The 16,372-nt window shown below is 55.5% G+C and overlaps 2 protein-coding genes and 1 non-coding gene across 5 annotated transcripts in view; 2 read left to right on the plus strand and 1 right to left on the minus strand.

Annotated features, from left to right (window-relative positions):
• FANCI (FA complementation group I) overlaps positions 1-4,488 on the plus strand; it is a 24,024-nt gene extending 19,536 nt beyond the window's left edge. For 2 of the 3 annotated variants that reach the window (XM_088063030.1, XM_005521577.3), the window contains exons 31-37: positions 98-282; positions 910-966; positions 1,050-1,109; positions 1,814-1,900; positions 2,923-3,018; positions 3,545-3,670; positions 4,353-4,488. In XM_088063030.1, coding sequence (XP_087919156.1) covers positions 98-282; positions 910-966; positions 1,050-1,109; positions 1,814-1,900; positions 2,923-3,018; positions 3,545-3,670; positions 4,353-4,418 — 677 coding nt within the window. In that variant the 3' untranslated portion in view covers positions 4,419-4,488. The remainder of the gene's footprint in view (positions 1-97; positions 283-909; positions 967-1,049; positions 1,110-1,813; positions 1,901-2,922; positions 3,019-3,544; positions 3,671-4,352) is intronic. The other variant, XM_014251259.2, reaches the window with a different exon arrangement.
• On the minus strand, positions 4,027-14,343 carry POLG (DNA polymerase gamma, catalytic subunit). Its single transcript, XM_005521578.3, has 23 exons — positions 14,285-14,343; positions 13,432-14,055; positions 12,940-13,135; positions 12,377-12,544; positions 11,994-12,140; positions 11,694-11,773; positions 11,100-11,282; positions 10,827-10,984; positions 10,489-10,612; positions 10,194-10,418; positions 9,931-10,051; positions 9,687-9,758; positions 9,455-9,574; positions 9,114-9,274; positions 8,968-9,021; positions 8,764-8,881; positions 8,193-8,328; positions 7,837-8,083; positions 7,634-7,756; positions 7,161-7,332; positions 6,688-6,896; positions 5,941-6,098; positions 4,027-4,846 (listed from the first exon to the last, which is right to left on the minus strand). The coding sequence occupies exons 2-23, from the start codon at positions 14,010-14,012 to the stop codon at positions 4,785-4,787; spliced, it is 3,615 nt and encodes a 1,204-aa protein (XP_005521635.3). The 5' UTR covers positions 14,013-14,055; positions 14,285-14,343; the 3' UTR covers positions 4,027-4,784.
• Positions 14,344-14,455: 112 nt separating this feature from the next.
• On the plus strand, positions 14,456-14,528 carry TRNAR-UCG (transfer RNA arginine (anticodon UCG)). The gene has a single exon. It is a non-coding gene; the product is annotated as a tRNA-Arg (tRNA).
• The last annotated feature ends 1,844 nt before the right edge of the window (positions 14,529-16,372 follow it).

A 16,372-nucleotide genomic window follows, 5' to 3' on the forward strand; every position in this document is an offset into this window, starting at 1 on the left:
CTATGCATCAGACACAAAGATGGTCTTTTGTGCTTCCCACTCGCACAACTAGATTAATTAGATAAATATTCACCAGATATTCATCTTTTTCTTTCAGAAGACTCCTCTCAGGCATCAAACCAAACTCAGGCTCTGGAGAAAGGTGTAATTCTGCAGATGGGAACTCTCCTGACAGTCTATCATGAGCTGGTGCAGACTGCACTCCCATCAGGGAGCTGTGTGGACACACTGCTGAGAAGCCTCAGCAAGACATATGGAATTCTCACCTCCCTCATCAGACATGTGAGTGTGCTCTGCTGACAGTGAGCTGCCTCTGAGCTAAAAACCTTCTCCCCATCTGCTGCAGCAAGCTCATGGTGACCCCTGGCAGCAGCTGCGCTCTGGACTGGGCTGTTGATCTCTTGCAGGAATTGAGCCCTTGTTCTGTTGGCTTTCATGCCCTCAATTTTGTGACCTTTCTGAGCAGTGATAGTTGTACCAGTGGAGATAAAAGGAAAGCTTCCCTCCAGCTGAATTTGGCTTTGCATGGCTTGGAGTTGCTGTTTCCAGTGTGTGCCGTGGGTTCCTCTACACAACTGTGTGCACAATGAAGAGCACTCAGTGTTCTCACAGTGCTCACCAGCCCTGCCCTTGCCACTCACTCCCATTCCCTGAAGCAGGATCTGGGGGAACTGGGCCATGAAACACAGGCCTGTGGAGCTCCTTTGAGATGAGGTGGTGGCTGCCCCAGAGCTCTCCTCTCACAGCTCTGGAATGCAGACATGGCATTTGGGATATAACAAGCCACTGGGGAGGATAGCTGTGCAAATCCTTCCCTTCCCACTGTGCCATTGTATGAGCTGCTTTGAGCTCCACCTGGATACAGGATGGGAACAGCACACATGGAAGAAACTCATGTTTTCCTTGCAGTATATCCAGGCTTGCCGCAGCAGCTCAAATACGATTCCAGGAAGACTGGAAAAGCTGGTGAGTGAGAGCAAATTTCTGGGGAAATGGCTCATTGCCTTGAGTTAGAAGTAACACCAGCCTCTCTCTCTGCTCCTTTACAGGTGAAGCTCTCAGGTTCCCATCTGACCCCACAGTGTTACTCATTCATTACTTACGTGCAGGTGAGGCCTAAATTAACTGGCAGAATCACAGCCAGTCTATCTGATGCTGAGTGGTGTATCAGCTTCAGTACACAGGCACCCTTGGGGATTATTAATCTTCTTGACATGACCTGAGTTTCTTACAGTTCAAGCTTTACTTTGTCAAATATAGTGTAAGACATTTCAGCACCATCGGGACTGAGCATACTGATTTCTGCTTGAGCAAGGAAGGAGCTGGGTTTTAGCTGGGCTTTTTTCCCCTCTGTTCATGTGGGGTTTTTTGGATGAGATTAATACTGCTGTTAACCACAATGGCAAATAAAGGTCAACAACACTGCAGTAATCACAGTGTGAAGTAATGTGGGTGCCAAAGACTGCAGTGCTGGAGCTGGGATTTATTTGCCTGGAGAGGAACTGGGTACTTGTGTGAGGACCACAGGAATTGTACAACATATTGGGACAGGTGCCGTGGTATGCAGAGCTATCACTGCTGGGGACTTCTCAAACATGCACATTTCTGAATGTATAAATTATGAAATTAGTTTCTTTCTTGGTTTTTTTTTTTTTTGAGATCACACCTAATTCCACCCTTGTATCACTACCTTTGTGTTATCTAGCTGGTAAAGCTGTTAGCTGGCTAGAGCAAGGACTTCTCAGGCCTTTCTTGGCTGGCCTTTCTTCCCTGCTTACCCTTTAATGACACATCTTTTGGCATCCTTCTTCAGAACATCCACAGTGAGAGCTTAAGCTTTGTAGAAGAGAAGAAAAAGAAGAAGAAAGAGGATGATGCTGCTGCAGTCTCCACAGTAATGGTAAGACTGATTCACTCCATTAGAGTGAATACGGGCGGGCTGTAGTTGCAGGATCATATACCTCAAGGCTTGTGGTACCTGGTGGCTTCTTACAGATCACCAGACAATTTGTCATTTGGGCCTTTAAGTAAAAATCAAATTTAATCTACTGTAACTTCAGAGAGAAGTCTAAAAATGTACAAACAAAATACAACAACAAAAAACCACAACAGAAATGCCGTCTGCTAAATACAGCTTAAAATCTCATGAACATTAAACGAAGGTCAATCTGGATATTCTGCCTTGTTTGATATTTTTACCATTTGGGATAAGATATGAAATTACAGATATGGGCTAATTTATTGGAACTGATACTACATCCTCTTTAAGTGTTTCTTAATTTTATCAGTACCTTTAAAGATGAAGGAAGGAATGGATTCCACTAAAGTAAAGCAGTTGAAAATGATTGGATTATTTGTTTGGGAGCTAGGCTGGCAGGTTCCTGGTCCTTGATGTCCTTTGTTTGTGCTCCCAGACAGCATTTCCTCTGTCTCATCAGCTGTCCCAGACATTCCTGTGATGTTAAGGGTTTAAAAGCCACAAGTATGATCTTCCTAGCTCTTCCCTGAGTGTATTGAAATGGGCTGAAATGCTGCTGTCACCATGGGGAACAAACACCAGTGGTGCTAAATAGGCAGGACAACAATGTGGTGAAATGTCAGGGTGCTCCTTGCTTGGATGGCCTGTGCTTGTGATGCCTTGGGAGAGCTGGAGCAGAGGAGCTGCTGACAGGGATATCAGGGCTGTGGACTGCAGGCAGAGCACAAAACAATGCACAAGAGAGCCTCACTGCAGAACTATCCTGGGAGTCAATTTAAAACCAGTGACAAAGCTGGCAAGGCTTGTTGGGTGGGGCAGGACTGGTACAGAGCATGAAGACTGAAGACTCTTTTCTGAACTAGGAATGTGGTGGTCTTTGTGTCATGCTACAGTGCCATTGTGCCCTTCCAAATCTGACCCATCTCACTCCTCTCACATTTCAGGCCAAGGTGCTTCGGGAGACCAAGCCAATCCCAAACCTGATTTTTGCAATTGAGCAATATGAGAAGTTCCTTATCCACCTCTCCAAGAAGTCAAAGGTAATGTAAAGCAGGGATCTTCTGTGACCTGAACCTGGTGGAACAGTGGGATCAATGGCATGGTGGTAGGCTGTTGTTAAAGTCTCTCTTAATGCTCAAATTAGGAGGGTGTAAGGACCTTTCAGCTCTTCCCCATGCTCCTGGCCCAACACTGCTGAATTGTTGCCCCATTGATACCAGCCTGTGCCATCAGTCCTGCCTGTGACTTGTGGTTCCTGGTGGTGCAGGAACATGCACACCTTGTGCCAGCTTTCCTCACTCTCCCCCAGTCTGTCCTGAAATGTATCACATTGTACATGTACATTGTACATGTCACATGAGTGAGAGTAGCTGGCAATCACTCGGCTTTTAGGAAAATGTAAATGGGTCCCTGGAGTGCACAGGGGCAGGTGCTTCAGTCCTGTGTTCTTACTGTAATGGACTCTGTCTCAGTGCTGTGCAAGGGATTAGACAGGATAGCAAACCTAAACTGAAGATGCTCATGGCTTAGTGTTTTCCCTGCCTGGTTTCCCCTTGGTTGCTGCAGGTGAACCTGATGCAGTACATGAAGTTAAGCACCTCCCGGGATTTCCGCATCAACGCGTCCGTGCTGGACAGCGCCCTGCAGGAGCGGAGCTTGGAGGATGCTGAGAACGAGCCACACAACGACCAGGTCAGAATTCATTTAGCTGCTTTTACTGATAGGCTTTCTCCTCTTTAGAAGCCAGCTGTATTTGTGAGTTGTGCAGGAATGTGTGAGGTTAGAACAGTTTCTCTCAGAACACCCCCTTCACCCCAGCCCTCTGCCTTGAGCATCCTTTATTTTCATGCACCAGCTCTGTGTCCCTGGTCTTGGGGAAGTGAAACTGTTGGCCAGGATCAGACCTGTGCAGCACGATGCAAAGTGGTTTTGTGTGCAGTTTTTTGTAGATAAAGACCTGGTAGTGTAAATTCTGCAATACATCATTCTCCTCAGACCCATCTCTACTACACAGTGCTGCTGAAGGCAGGGCTAAGAAAAATAAACAATTTACTCTGCTGATTGTCCAGGTTTTTATTGGTGCTTCTGTTCATATTTTCCTGAGTGTTTCAATGAGCCAAAACCCAGGACAGAGTCCCTGTTCTGTGCCACTGGCAGCCCGTGGTCTAAGTTCCAGCATGAACTGGGGAGGGGGTGGCCCCTGGGGAAAGTCTCAGTGGCTGACAGGAATCCCATATTCAGGTCATTTTGTTAGTGAGGAAAAAAGAGCTAAATCCTGTTCTGCACAGCTGGCTTCTCACTCTAAGTAAACATTCCTTAGACTACTCACACAAAAACAATCATGCTACTGCTGCTCTCTCCCTCCCCTCTCCAGAGCAGCACAGCGGAGCAGACTGATGAGAGCCAGGAACCCAAAAAGAAGAGACAGAGAAAAAAATAAACGGGGGTTGCTGCCACTGCCTCCTCTCACAGTGCCTGTTCCACGGTGGACTTGCCTTGGTCTTGGAGGCTGCAGACATGGAGATGATGGTTTATTGCTTCTCTTGTCAAATACTTATGTCTTCTTCCTTTGTGTCCACGGGAGCAACTCTGGCCTCTGTCTGAGCTTTTACAGCTGGCTGCTGCCGTCAGAAGTGCCTCTGCTACTTGGATGTGCTGCTACAAAAATCTTTCCCAGGAACATCCCTTCTTACAGCAAAATGGAAAGGGAGCGACTGGGATCAGTCCCTGCCAAAAGATCTGCTTCTGAAAGGACAGGGAGGCTTTGGTATGCGGTCTGGACAATTGTCCTGGCACTCTGGTGTCATCATTGCTTCTCCAGCGAACCTTTGGTTATTTCAATTATCTGATATATATCCAGTGCTTCCCCTGGAAGACAAGGGGACAGTCAGTTCCCTGCAGTACACTCAGACTGTGCAATGTAAGAGTGATGGTTGGGATTTGCTTTAGTTCAGAGCATCTAGCACAGAAAGCTCTAAATTTATTCAAACTTGTTTTGGGTGGTGGTGAGAATGCAGAAACCAGCAGCAGTAGGGAGCTGGGAACATGAGCTGTTCTGCCTTGGAGTTGAATCTGCTGTGTGCATCTCCTGAGCAGTGAGAGGCCACAGCTCCCTCTGCCCAGGCTGGTTTTGCATGGTTTTGCTGTTATGTTTTTGCTGACCCCAACTGTGATGCACTTGTTTAATTTGCCCTGTTCTTGGTGAAAAGTGCCTTTTTTGCCTACAGAGCAGTTTCTGTTTCTGAAAGCACCCTTTTCCTGTAAGAGTCCTAATAAAGGCTACTTAGGGGTGGAGCATCTGATGTGTGCAGTGACTGAGACAACAAATCTGAGGGCAGGTTCTTCCCTTATCTGGGAAAGAGCTGCTTAACAATGAGGAGGAGCTGCTTTCCCAGCCATGAGTTAAATGTTTGCAGCAATTGGAGGGTTACATTGAGTGCAGATAGAGATGCCTTGAGGCCTTGGGACTGCTGAGGAAGCACCCAGCAATGCCAGAGCAGTTCTTTGAACAGAGCTGTGCTTGATAAGGGAGTACAGAAGGAGGGAAAGGAATGAAAGATGGAAAAGTTTTGGGTCTGCAGGGCAATATAGACAAGGTTGTTGAGATGCCTCCTTTCAGAGAAGAAGAAATTAAATTTGGTTTGTGTTAGAAGTGCACAGGAGGGCTCCTCCAAGGAGCACAAAGCAAACAAAGCATGGGAGAACAGAGCCAGGCCTGGCACATCACAGTCACAAATATTTGGAAAGCAGCAGCACAAAGTGCTCGAGGACTGAGGGAAGAGAAGCAGGCTCCAGCACGGTGGTTGCCCTGTAGCTCAGATGATGTGTCAGGAATCAAGGGGCTCATGAGGTGCCTCAGCTGAACAGAGAAGCCCTCAGGGAATGACTGCTTAGGTCTAGTGCTCTGCTTAAGCTGGGAAGACTCATGCAGAGGAGGTAACAGGGGCAGCTTGCACGCTCACCTTGAGGGATGCCGTACTTCTCCATCCCCATGGGATTTGATGGCGTCACACAGTTCATGGTCACCTCTTTCCTCAAGCACTGGTCAATATCCACCGCACTGAAGAAAGCCACTGACTGGGGCAGATCCTGGAGGCCCAGTTTGTAGGCAAACATACACCTGGAGGACAAGAAAGCAGGTGGGACAGTGCTGGACATCACCCTTGGCCTTGTCACACCCAGTTCCAATTTACCAAACACTGGCCAGCCACCCCTCACAGGGTATTATGTACCCACACCACTCAGCAGGTGGGGACAAGGTACTTTCTAAGTCCTGGAGAGCAGGAGGGTCAAGTTTTGCTAAAGTGGGCATGGGAAGAACAGTAATGGTGCCTCCTTGGAAGTAACGGAGCCTCCTTGGGAAAAGGGAAGAATCCAGCCCCTCACTGCTGGCTAATCCTCCCTGGCAGGCAGAGCAGATATGGGATTTTCCCTTGCAGTGACTGGCCCCATCCCTGCAGGTACAAAAGCTGATGATATCCCCCCTCTTGCCAGTACATTATCCCTGGAAATCAAAGCCATTTATAGCCACCTGAGTCACACATGAAGGAGCTGCAGCCTCCAGTGCTGCTAATTTGCCCTGAGCTGAAGAAAACTGCTCTGCACCAGCTTACTGTAGGCAAAGCTAACCCCAGCGCCTTGGCTTGCATGTCCCACTCCAGAGTCACTGCTGTTCCTCCCCAGGAGACACCAGAGCCATCACATCTCACCTTGTGAGGAGGTTGGTGATCTGCAGGGCCAGGGCTGCCCGGTAGCGATCCTGGTGCTGGACCAGGTACCGCACCTCGTCGTGGATGCTGATGCAGAAGCGCCCGTTGATGTCAAACTCCTCAAACAGCCACTTCATGGCAACCAGCATGAGGTGCAGGTAGTCAACAGCTGAGCTCTGCACCACCCAGTTCACTCTGCTGGTCACAAACTGGTGAAAGGAAAGAGATGGACAGTAAGAGACCATTGCAGTCAAGGGCATGGAACCTGTACAGGTACTCTCCTGGGAGAAATCTGTTAAACTCAGGGTGGTTGGGCTTTTGATGGCATGAAGATAAAGGCACAATGGGTTTCCTGAATGGCTACAAGATCCTAGTGGGCCTCCAGTGATCTAAGAGGGGCTGAACATCAGGTACCCATTTCAGAATAGATAAACAAATGCCAAAATCTCAGCAGCCCAGAGCTGTATCCTTACCTCCCCCTTGACCATGTCAGGCTCCAGGGCCCTGCTGATGTGACAGCCCAGCACTGGGGTCTGTGGGGAGGGGGATAAGGCAATGCTTTCCAGCTTGTTGAACATCTCAGACTCAGTGCCTCCAGCCCACACTCTTTGCTCCACCACGTTCCACTTCTTCCCATTCCGGGACCTGTGGGGCAGAAGGGAGGTTTGCTGGAAGAGTGGGAGGGGGCTGCCAGGTCCCCATTTGAGACCCTCAAACACTCCCTCCTGGTTTGGGGCAGCAGGATGAGACTCTGCTGCCTGTTCACTGGGAAAGCAGCCGAGGCTGACAGTCCCCAAATCAAACCTCCTTGGCCCTGGAGAAGCAGGAAGGGCAGACCAAGACTATCCAGACCCATCTCCCTTCTCCGCCCACTGCCCATCAGGCTGCAGCCCTCTCTGCCTCACGCCCCGATGCCACAGAGCCGTGCAGGATAAGACTATCTCACCTTTTAATGGCTTCTCTCTGGAGCCGCTGGACATCCTGGCCTGACACCGACCCATCCTCAGCCCTGTCCACAGCCAGGTCCAGCTTCGTCACCAGCCACTCCCCCTCCTCAGAGAGATGAAACCTGGAGGGGAGAGCGAGTAACACAGCTCCTGCGGAGCACCACGGGCAGCCCTGTCCGCGCTGTGCCCGGGCAGCACCCACCTGCGGATGCCCTTGGTGACGGCGTACATCTGCTGGGCCTTCTCCCGCGCCTGCTGCTGGGTCAGCCGGTGGTTGAACTGCATCAGCAGCCGCTCGGCAAAGGGCTGCCCCGCCCCGTAGATGCGCCCGTAGTTGAAGACCTTGGCGTGCTCCCGGCTGATGCCCACAGTGGCGGCCGTCTTGCTGTGCAGGTCCGTGGCGTTGCTCTTCTTGCCCTGGAGAGTCATCCAGCCGAAGGCCGTGCAGCCTGTGGGAGGAGAGCAGAGGTTGGACACCAAACGGGAGCAGGATGAGCATCACGGGGATCACACCCCGCTCCAGCAAAGCCGCTCCCCCGCGGAGCAGCCACGGCTCACCGTGCATGCCGGCAAACTGCGCCTCGCCGAGCACAGCGGCGATCCAGAGCTCCTGGGAATCCACGTCTGCTCCCACCAGGGAGTAACCAGGTGGCACCTGGACCATGGCTTTCAGCTCGCTGCCCACCCGGTCGGCCTGTAGGACACGATGCCCAGGTGAGCACACCCCTCTCCTCCTCCATGGCACGGGAGCAGCCTTCCTCCCGCAGCCACAGTGCTGGAACAGCACCCCCTGTGCCCCTGAGTTTTGTTTGCAATGTCAAAACCAGGTTTAACGCATGTGGAGCATCACCCACTCGGTTACTCCAGCAGAAAAGAAGGGGAGCTTGAGAAAAGTCAGAAACTGGTACGTTGGTGTTTTCTTCCCCTTTCACCACATCCTGAAGCTACAGAGCCTCTGCCTTCCTTTCTCCCACATGAAACCACATCACCAAGAGAACCCCAGCTCTGGCCCTGCTACCCCAAACCCCAGCATCCATATCCAACTCCTATTCCAATCCAAGCAGCTCTCATCAGTCCAAAACAGAGGGACGCCCAAAACATTCCCTTGAGGATCCAAGCGTGGCCATACCCGGGCGTTGCTGGCTGTCAGCCAGGTGGGCTCCACCGCCCGGCGGGTGACAGTGCCTGCGGTCACCACCTGTGGCAGGATGGCTCCGTAATTGTCCTCCTCATTATAGTCAGGATGCCTGGGACAAAAGCAAGGATGAGCATCACCCTGCAGGAGACCTCCTGGCACAGGGTAAAGGGAACAGTCCAGATTTGGGTACCGTACCTGGTCACCACACGAGGCAGCTCCCCCTTCTTCAGCCACACCACCATCTGGGAACTGAGGGGACACACGGCAGGTGAGATGCACAAACTCCCCTGTCTCATCACAGCCTCCGTCCACAGCGGGTCACCATGAAAGCAGCTGCTCACCTGATCCGCTTGTGAGCGTTCCTCCAAAACGAGATCATTTTGTTAATCTCGAGGGCTCTTGTCCCGTGGGTGCGGCCCACAGCAGCCCGCAGGGTGCCGTCCTCCATCTGGGGCAGGAAATCCTTGGCAAAAGGGCTTCCCACGTTGTTACTGTTCCCATCCTTTAGCAGCAAAAGTGGTGTCAGGGCTCAGCAAGCCACCACTCCACATCAGCAAAGCTCTCTGCATCCCCCTGTCCCAGCTACAGAGATGGATTTCCCCCACGCAACCCCATGGGATGAGATCATGTGGGTCCCAGCAGCACTGTGGGGACAGGAAGAGCCCCAGGAGCCCCAACTTGCCTTGTGAGGCAGCTTGAAGAACCAGCACCCAGGGATGTTGACATCATTGTAGGGACCATTGCCATGGTGGAATGAGGGCTGGCTCCGCCTCTCTGCCAGCCTCAGCTCTTCCATCTCCTCCTGTGACCAGCAGAGTCAATGCCAGGAACATTTTCAGGCATGGCAGGAGGGGGAAATCAAGGAAAGAGAGACCAACCCACCACCCCATTTCACAGGAAACCCCCCCCCTTACCAGCACCAGGCTCTGGTCTGCTTTGCTCATTTTCTCCTCTGGATCCACCTCAATCCGGCTCAGCTCCTCCACCTGCAGTAGAGAGGGACCATGGGGAAGCCAGATCAAACACCAATCCTCCAGTAACCCTTATTAAAGGGAATTTCTTACTCACAGCCCCTGGAGCTGCACACAGGGCTGATTACTGTGTGCACACAGCCCCACACCTCCCTCCCACCAGGGAACCCTCCGTCCCTTTCTTCACCTTCTTCCACAGCGTGCTGCTGTCCATCACCAACAGCTCATCCTCTACAGCCACTTCCAGCCCCGGGGGCTGTTCCTTGCCCTTCTCCAGGCAGTGCTTCCTGTACAGGTTCTCAATCACCCTGGCAGAGGAGAGGGCAGGGCTGACGCAGCCACAGCGGGGCCCAAGGCCCTGGGGCAGTGCCTGGGCAGAGTGCCGGGGAGCTCCCAAATACCCCATGAGCTCCCAGCCCAGCACCCCATTACATCCTGTGTGTGCCTCACCTGTGTGGGCAGGAGGGGCCATCGGTCTCTACAGGGGCTGCTGGCAAATTGTCCTGCCGCCCTGGCACCAGGTATCCCCAGCCATGCTTTTCCGAGTAATGGAGGGGGAAGCCGTCCCAGGCCAGGCGCATCAGCTTTGGGGTCACCCTCATCTGCAGGCTGATGAGGCTGGGGCCAGGCACCCACCCCTCCTCCTCCAGGCGTGGGCACAGCTTGCGGTACCAGCTGGGGAGCAGCAGGGATGGGTCAGAAAGTGCAGGGAAAGCCCTGGGGACACACAGGCTCCCCAACTCACCCCGGGTGGCCCGGCAGGTGCTGGAGTCTCTTGGGTTGCAGCGTGACCGTCTCCTTCAGGCGCTCCAGACAGAGCTGGCTTGCAGAGACTTTCAGCTCTTCCTCCTCACTGGGGGGACCAGGGTCTGGTGGGGCAAGGGAAACTGGTTTGCAAAGGGCTCTCTGTGCCACCCTTCTGGGACAGGGACATCAAACCATTCCCCACCACATGCAGCAGCACGGGACACGGGCCAGCAATGATGCACCCTGCAGCACCAACAAACCTTGTCCCTTTGTCGGGGCACGCCTGGGAAGGCAGCCCTGGAACATCCCTCATCCCCAGGGATCACCTGTGCTCACCCTCCTGCAACTCCTGTGCTGACTCTTCTGCATCCATTGCTGCTGGGGAGACTTGGCTGTTCCCATCCTGACCTTTCTTCTTCTTCCCTGGCTTCTTCTTTTGCTTAAACTCCTGTGTGTCCCATTCGAGATCCCAGAGCCAAGGGTCATCCTTGTACCTGATGACACACCATTGTCACACCACAGCTTTGCTGCTGTTCCTCACACCCACCCACAGCCCCCCATACACCACCTGGTGCCCGAGCTCCCTCCTGCAACCCTATCCCATGGTACCTGTGCTTGTGTAACAGCTGGCAGGCATCATTGGCCAGGTTCATCAGGGACTTCTTCATCTCCTTCTGCAGCTCCTCATAAATACCCTGAGCATCGTTCAGGTACCTCTTCCAATTCCCATTGACTGGCAGGTAGGACACTCCCATCTCCAGCATCCCTGCAAATGTTACAGGGTGGGGGCACCTGGACCCCAAAGCAGCAAGGAATTAGATATCTGCCAGAGCAGACTGGCCCTGGAAGCACCAGACTACAACAGATATGAACATATATCTAGAGTTTCCCAGCCTCACACAAAGCTCAGGGCTCTTCCCCTAAACCATAATGATCCCTGTATCTTCTGCCTACCCTGTGCAATGACCCCAAAAATGTATCGCTTCCAACTGCCTCAGGAAGCCTGCTCACGTCCCTCAGCCACTGTGCTGCTGTTTATTCCTGCTCACCTACATGGGAGGAGTCTGAAGTCCCCCCTGAAAAGAGCTTCAGGACACCCTAAGAACAAGAGAAGCTACATCTCATGCCCAGAGAGACCCTCCCCACTGCCCACCAAGCCCACACCCCCACAGCCAAAACCAGCCAGAGCCTGGCAGCTCTCACCTCTCCATAAACAGTGGCAGCTGCTCTTGAAACACCTCATGGGTGGCCTGGACATCACGGGCACAGTATGACATCAGGTCCTGGGGACAGCAGCAGGTGAGAGCAGGCAAAGCAGCCACCCTTCTGCCAGCACAGGGCAAGGCATCAGGGCTGCAGGAGCACAGAGCAGGTCACAGCCCCATGCACACCCAGTGCTGCAAGAAAGGGCAGCAAAACGGAAACTACCCCAGCAGCTACTACCACCCTGCTCCCTTCTCCAGTTCTTGCTGCCTGTCAGGATGGTGGGATGGCCTCCTGCACCTGGAAGTTACTCCTGACGTCAGCCATGGTGCCCTTCAGAAAGAGCTCCCGTGCCTCCTTCTCCAGCGGCTCCCCCCCGACGTAGAGCGCGTGCACATCGGCCAGGTTGTTGATGCTGCTGACATGCACCCAGTCCCACGAGGTGATCTGTGGACAACAGGGGGGTCAGACAGTGTGGGAGAACAGCCAGCTGCAGCCAAGATCAGGAGGAGTAAAGGATGCTGCTGCTCCAGCTCAAACCAAGGCCGCCTTATCTGAAATGGGCTGGGAGAGCTTCACTCAGTGGAGCTGCTCCAACAGCTCCCACTGTGCCAGTACAGGAGCAAAAGGCCCTGTCACAGGAGCACCCAGAGCACTGCCTGCAGCTCAGCTCCCTCACTCACCGCTGGCCCCTCTGCCTTGCTGCGCATTTTCTTCATGTGCTCCTTGACCTGCTGCAACCCCTTCCTCTTGCCGTGCTTGGCAGCCATCCAGAGGCTGCGCTGGAAGCCTGTCAGCCCTGAGATGGCCATGTGCATGCTCATGGTGTCCAGGAAACGCATCTTGGAGCCCTGGGACACAACACAGTGCAAGATAAGAGAGGGTCTGGGGTATGCTGGAAGAGTTGTAAGTTCTCTGCTCAGTCTGCTTTTGTTAAGGGAAACTTTCCCTCCAACACTCCCTTTTTGAAAGCCAAAACCATCCCCAATGCAGGCTGTTAGCTGCTCAAAGGCTCCTGCCACATCCCCAGCTGCCACCCTGCAGCCTCCAGCAGCCCCATAGGTTGCAAGAATATCTTCCTCTAAAGGGATCCAGCCTCAACCTGTTCTGCAGGACAAAGCAAGTACAAACCTGGGACACCTGTGCAGAACAGCATCTGTCAAAATAACCCTCAAGAGCCAACGCAAATGATTATCTGGGTAGGAAATTGTAGCTGCCAGTACAAAGCCAAGGCTCGGTGAATTACCTGGATAAGGTACTGCTCCTTGATGAACGCCCGGTCGAAGGCTACGTTGTGTCCCACCACTACTCTCTCCATCCAGTCCTGTTTGCTGGCACAGCTGGCACCTGCTGGGCTTTCCATAGGAATGAGGTCGGCCAGGGTGAGGTGGCTGGACCAGGAGTAACGCTGCTCCAGGAGCCGCCTGCTGCACCACGAGTACCTGCGAGGGACACGCGGCACCCGCGGCTGTCACAAAGCACCCGCAGTGCCATGGGGTGCTGAGCAGGACCCCACCCGTGGCAGGGAGGTGACCAACCCCGGAGAGTGCTGTGCTTACTAAGCACGACACACATCCCACATCCCAGAGCCGCACTCTGGGGCCTTGTCGTGTCTTCCCTGCGAGCCAGCAGCAGATTGCAGGAAGAGGCTCTGCACAGCACCATCCCCATCCTCTCAAAACCGTGCCCTCCCCAGCCCTGCTGTGACCCCAGCATCGCTGCCGGCACTGCATCTCACCAGGCGTGCGGGGAGACGGCCACGGCCAGCGTGGGGCAGTGCCCATCGGCCACGCACACCTCCACATCAAACACCAGCGCCCGCTCCTCGGGGAAGTCCACAGGCTCCGCTTGCCCGTCGGGGCCGTAGCGCGTCCAGCCCAGCTTCCAGGCCCACTGCTCGGGCATTGGGGGCAGCTCGCAGCGCAGCAGCTCGTTGGCCGCCTCCAGGTAGGGCAAGCTCTGCTTCTGCGCCAGGAGGCGAAAGTGCTCGTCGATGTTGTCCCCGTACATGCGGGGCAGCTGCAGCTCCACGTCGGGCAGCGTGGAGGTCTCCTTGCCCCACAGGTCGTGGCGCCGCAGGTGCTGCACGCTCCGCCGGACCTCTTCGGCCGAGTAGCGCACCTGGGCCCCCCGGAAGATCTGCTCGTGGAGGGTCCTGGACAGCATCTGGATGTTGAGGGGGTTCATGCGCCGCTGGCCCGCGGCCGGCTCCTGCCTCGGCTCCTGCGGCAGCGGGCGGCTGGCCGAGGAGCTGGCCGAGCACCGGCGGGGCTGGGGGCTGCAGCCCCTCGCCGAGCGCAGCCAGCACACGCGGCTCATTGTCCCCCCGCTCCGGGATGTGCCCCGGCACGGGCGGCTGGAGCTGCGCGGGGAGAAAAGGCGAGGGGTGAGCCCAGCACCGAGCGCCGCCCCCGCCATGCACGCACTGCCCCGCACAGTCACGCACTCCTCGTACAGCCGTGCCCCCACACAGCTGTGTCCCCATCCAGATGTTTTACCCCGTAGAGATGTTTTCCCCCATAAAGCGGTGCCCCCATGAAGCCGTGCCTCCCCATACAGCTGTTTCCCCCCAAATTCACCCCGGCTCCCACCTGGTCCCCGCAAGCGCCGCCGGGGCCTGGCCCGCCGGGCAGATCCAAACCGGGGCGCCCGGGGGAGCTTCCGGCCGCGCTGACGTCCCGTCCCGTCCCGCCCCCTTCCGCGCATGGTACGGCCCTCCGGGATTCCCTCAGTAAGGCACGCGGGACAGCCGGAGTGGAGGTGGCCGCGTGGCCTAATGGATAAGGCGTCTGACTTCGGATCAGAAGATTGCAGGTTCGAGTCCTGCCGCGGTCGCGCTGTGAGCGCTACGCTGGCGCTCGCTGTTTTGCTCCTGTGCCGCAGCTGCGGGGCTGCCGCGGCCCCGGTACCGCGTTCACCGCGCTCACGGTGCGCCTTTTGCTCCTGAGTTTAACTGGCCCGAGGAAGAAGGCGGGGCGCGGGGAGCGGCTGCGTGCGAGCGGGCTGGGACGCTCAGGTTGGTGGGGCGAGCACGCATCTTGTCACCCCGAAAGCCCCAAAGCTCACGGATAGGTTGGGGATGGAGCAGTGGGTACAGAGCCGAACATGAGCACCGGGTGCGGGATAATCGGCTGGAGGGTGCGAGGAGCGGGATGCAGAGTGCAAGGAATGGATGTAGGGTGAAGGGAATAGGGTGCATGGAATGGGGTGCAGGGTACAGAGAATGGGATGTAGGGTGCAGAGAAAAGGCCACAGGCCCAAGGAGTGGGGTGCTAGGAATGGGTGCTGGGTGTGAGGAATGAGATGCAGGTTGCAAGCAGGGAAAAGGCCACATATGCAGGGATGGAATGCAGGGCATGTAGGGTGCAAGGAATGGGATGTAGGGTGCAGGACAAAATGTAGGTTGCAAAAAATGGACTGTAGGATGTGGGGTGCAGGGATGGGCATGTAGGGTACAGGGAAAAGGCCCCAGGTGCAGGGAGTGGGATGTAGAGTGCAGGGCAGGGAATGCAGGGTGCTAGAAATTAGGGTGCTAGGGTGTAAAGTGCAAGGTGCGGATGTAGGATGCTAAGAACGGGATGCAGGGTGCCGGGGAAAGGTCACAGGTGCAGCAAATAGTGCAGGGCAGGTGGATGCAGGGGATGCAGGGGATGCAGGGGATGGGATGTAGGTTGACAAGGACGGGGAATAGGAGGTGCCAAGGTGCTGACAGGTGGGTGCAGGCTCCCCGGACGCCGCAGGAGCTGTTCTGGCCGGGCCGGTGGCTCCCGGCAGAGCCCAGCCCCGCGCTGCCATTGCCGGGCCGGGCCGGGCCGGGCCGTGCCGAGCCGCCAGGTGGCGCTGCGGCCCCGCCGCTGTGGGCCGGGCCGGGCCGGGCCGGGCCGGGCCGGGCCGGGTCAGGCCCCGCGGGGCCGTCGGGGCGCGGACACCACTCGGGTCCCGTCCCATTCCCCGCTTCACGTGCGGCACCGGGCAGGGGCAGCGGGCACCGTGGCTCCCCTTCGCCCCTGCCGGCCCCTGCGGAGCTCCAAAGCCCGGCTGCGCCTCTTTTCCAGAGCTCCAGCTCCTCATCCCCCTCCCCTTGGGGATGCGGGATCGGCGGGATGGAGGGTGAGGAACCGCTGCCCTCCGCTCTCCGAAAAGGCAGAGCCAGCTCGGGAGCGGTGTGGGATGTGAGGAACGCGCACACACCAAGAGCGCGATGCAGGGTTCTGTAGCTTGGAATGCGTTTCACAGCCTCTCGGTGCCCCCTAAAGTCCCCGCTGCCTCCAGCTTGAGATTCGGTGTGGGGGTTGTGCTTCACCCCCTTTCACCCAGCAGCGGGAGGCACCGTTTGGCCGGAGCCTGCCGGGAGCCGCGGGGGTTGCCCGTCCTCGGCCGCCTCCATACCGGGGACTTGAGGTTCCCTGATCTTTCTGCGGGAGCCTGGCGGGGCGCGGGGTGCGGAGCCGGAGGGAAGAGATGCTCCAAAACCGCGGGTGCTCTCGCCGGGATGGAAGAGCCACGAGTTGCCCTGGAGTGAAGGGAAGAGCGGTTTAGGGACCCCCGGCTCCGGAGTGGCTCTAGGAAAGGACCGGGGCGTACTTTTCACCCCTCCGATGCATTGCTTTAACGCCGATTTCTCATATTTGGCGTCTTTTATCCCCTTATTTTTATAGTGTTTTCAAAAAATTAAATTC

This window comes from Pseudopodoces humilis, chromosome 16 (genome assembly GCF_049639895.1).
Source record: "Pseudopodoces humilis isolate 2021_Gansu_Grassland_sample_001 chromosome 16, ASM4963989v1, whole genome shotgun sequence".
Classification (NCBI taxonomy): domain Eukaryota; kingdom Metazoa; phylum Chordata; class Aves; order Passeriformes; family Paridae; genus Pseudopodoces; species Pseudopodoces humilis.